This window comes from Pteropus alecto, unplaced genomic scaffold (genome assembly GCF_000325575.1).
Source record: "Pteropus alecto unplaced genomic scaffold, ASM32557v1 scaffold88, whole genome shotgun sequence".
NCBI classification, from domain to species: domain Eukaryota; kingdom Metazoa; phylum Chordata; class Mammalia; order Chiroptera; family Pteropodidae; genus Pteropus; species Pteropus alecto.
This window is the reverse complement of record NW_006494611.1, coordinates 9,181,052-9,183,523: the sequence shown is the minus strand read 5'-3', so window position 1 is coordinate 9,183,523 and position 2,472 is coordinate 9,181,052. Positions and strand designations below refer to the sequence as shown.

General features: G+C 54.4%; 1 protein-coding gene across 1 annotated transcript in view; it reads left to right on the top strand.

Annotated features, from left to right (window-relative positions):
• WNT8B (Wnt family member 8B) overlaps window positions 1-1,981 on the top strand; it is a 4,972-nt gene extending 2,991 nt beyond the window's left edge. Inside the window, exons 4-6 of the mRNA XM_006925881.2 lie at window positions 182-307; window positions 1,084-1,226; window positions 1,436-1,981. Coding sequence (XP_006925943.2) covers window positions 182-307; window positions 1,084-1,226; window positions 1,436-1,981 — 815 coding nt within the window. The remainder of the gene's footprint in view (window positions 1-181; window positions 308-1,083; window positions 1,227-1,435) is intronic.
• The last annotated feature ends 491 nt before the right edge of the window (window positions 1,982-2,472 follow it).

The window sequence follows — 2,472 nt, the reverse complement described above, 5'->3', positions numbered from 1 at the left end:
GGGCTGAGACCTGAGCTGGCGTAGACCCCAGAAGAGAGTAAAGTAAATGATAAAGGTGGGGAAATAGGATAGAGCTGGGAAAGGAAAATATAATGATTGCATTAAAGGAAGATAGCATGCCTGATATTTCTTTGGGTTGCAATCCCTCCCTCTAACTCATCCAATTTTTGTTTCCTGCCAGCTAATCGGGAGACAGCATTTGTACATGCCATCAGTTCTGCTGGGGTCATGTACACTCTGACTAGAAACTGCAGCCTTGGGGATTTTGACAACTGTGGCTGTGATGACTCCCGCAATGGACAACTGGGTAAGTAGTGATATTGGGGGTGGGTAGGGCAGGCCCACCCTTCGAGAATGAAAAGCTTGGTGGGTAGCTGGGTGGGATAAAGAAGAGTTGTATTCTTCCAAATCTGAAGAAGAACGGGGCAAACCAGTTTAAGCCCAAACTCGACAGAGACAAACCAGGCTAAATGGAGCATGGCCCTCCTCCCACGGAGTGGTTTCCTTAATTTAAACACAATAATGATTAAAGAACAACGCTCCCTGAGGTCAAGCCCTCAGATTGGGGAGGGGGAAGTCCTTCCACGTTGTCTATCTCTGTCTCCTTTCCGCTCTTTATCTCCATTGTCCTCTCCAATACTCTCTGCCCTCTGGCTCAACTTCCAATTTAGTGGTTAAATATTATTTAAAGTACTCCTCTCTGACCCTCTCAATGCTCCCGCTTTCCTCTCTCACCCTTTTCACGCCATTCTGTCCCTTCCGTGAGTCAATCTCTGGCAGGGCACGTGCACACTCTGCCCGAAGGCCAGAAACTCTGCAAGCAAAACGGTGCACCGGCACCTTGTAGAGAATCCACTAGGCAACTACTTACGTCATGGAGCCCTGAGCAGCGGATTGGCTGAAGATGGACGTGGGCGCGCAAAATGGCAAAAACAAATCTAGGCTGAAACTAATCTGGAGAGAAGGCACTCGCCCAAACTTAATCCTTCCCCAACCCAGATCCCCTAAACCCAATTAGAAACAGCAGCCCAGGAGGGTCCACGTAGTTTGCTCAACGACCTTTCCTCCCCTGCTTTTTTCAAGGAGGTCAAGGCTGGCTGTGGGGAGGCTGCAGTGACAACGTGGGCTTCGGAGAGGCAATATCCAAGCAGTTCGTCGACGCCTTGGAGACAGGACAGGATGCCCGGGCTGCCATGAACCTGCACAACAACGAGGCCGGCCGCAAGGTGAGTCCTGCAGCCCCTGGGGTTAGGCAGATGGCTCCATCCATTACCAGCCCTAGGTGCGGACAGCTCTTCATTTCATTTAAGTTTGGTAAAATGAGGTACTAAGGCGGCTGGCCTCGCAGACAGGCTAGATACCTGGCAACTCCCCAGAGGCAGAGACTCCCCACGTGCTTAATCCCTGGCCCGCTCATTCCTGGCTCTCCCCTCAGGCGGTGAAGGGCACCATGAAACGCACGTGTAAGTGCCACGGCGTGTCTGGCAGCTGCACCACGCAGACTTGCTGGCTGCAGCTCCCCGAGTTCCGTGAGGTGGGTGCGCACCTGAAGGAAAAGTATCACGCAGCTCTCAAGGTGGACCTGCTGCAAGGTGCTGGCAACAGCGCGGCGGGCCGTGGTGCCATCGCCGACACTTTCCGTTCCATCTCCACTCGGGAGCTGGTGCACTTGGAGGACTCCCCAGACTACTGCCTGGAGAACAAAACACTAGGACTGCTGGGCACCGAAGGCCGAGAGTGCTTGCGACGCGGGCGGGCCCTGGGCCGCTGGGAGCGCCGCAGCTGCCGCCGGCTCTGCGGGGACTGTGGGCTGGCAGTAGAGGAGCGCCGCGCGGAGACCGTGTCCAGCTGCAACTGCAAGTTCCACTGGTGCTGCGCTGTCCGCTGCGAGCAGTGCCGCCGGCGAGTCACCAAGTACTTCTGTAGTCGCGCCGAGCGGCCGCGTGGGGGCGCGGCGCACAAACCCGCGAGAAAACCCTAAGGGTCTCCTTTCCCCCACTCCTTTCCCCATTTGTCGTTGGCTTCTTTTAGAGACTCTGGTAATAGAGGAACCAGGGGAATGGGGATCCTGCACTCCCAAGCCAAGGGATTCCGAGAGAGACGCTGCAGTCTTTGGAGTTTGTCACCCAGTTCCCCTGCGCTCCACTGGAGCCGTCTGTCTGGTTCTCACCACCCATAATTAGGTCTGAGAACTGAGAGTTTTGAGCTATTGGTCTTCCCTGAACGAGGATGAGAATAGACATTTCCCTCTTCCTTTCTTAGCTGCCCTAACGCAGGACCTAGCCTATGGAGCCGTAGAAACAAGAAGACCCCTTCTCAAATATTCAGGGCCCGCGGGTAAAGCCATGGCTTTTTTTTTTTTTCTTACCCCCAGCCCATTGTCTGCTGCCAGATCTCTACCACAACTGCATCTTCCTTTTACAGAGCTACCCCTGTGCTTCTTATTCCCTGCTGTTGGTATAGACTCCCTGG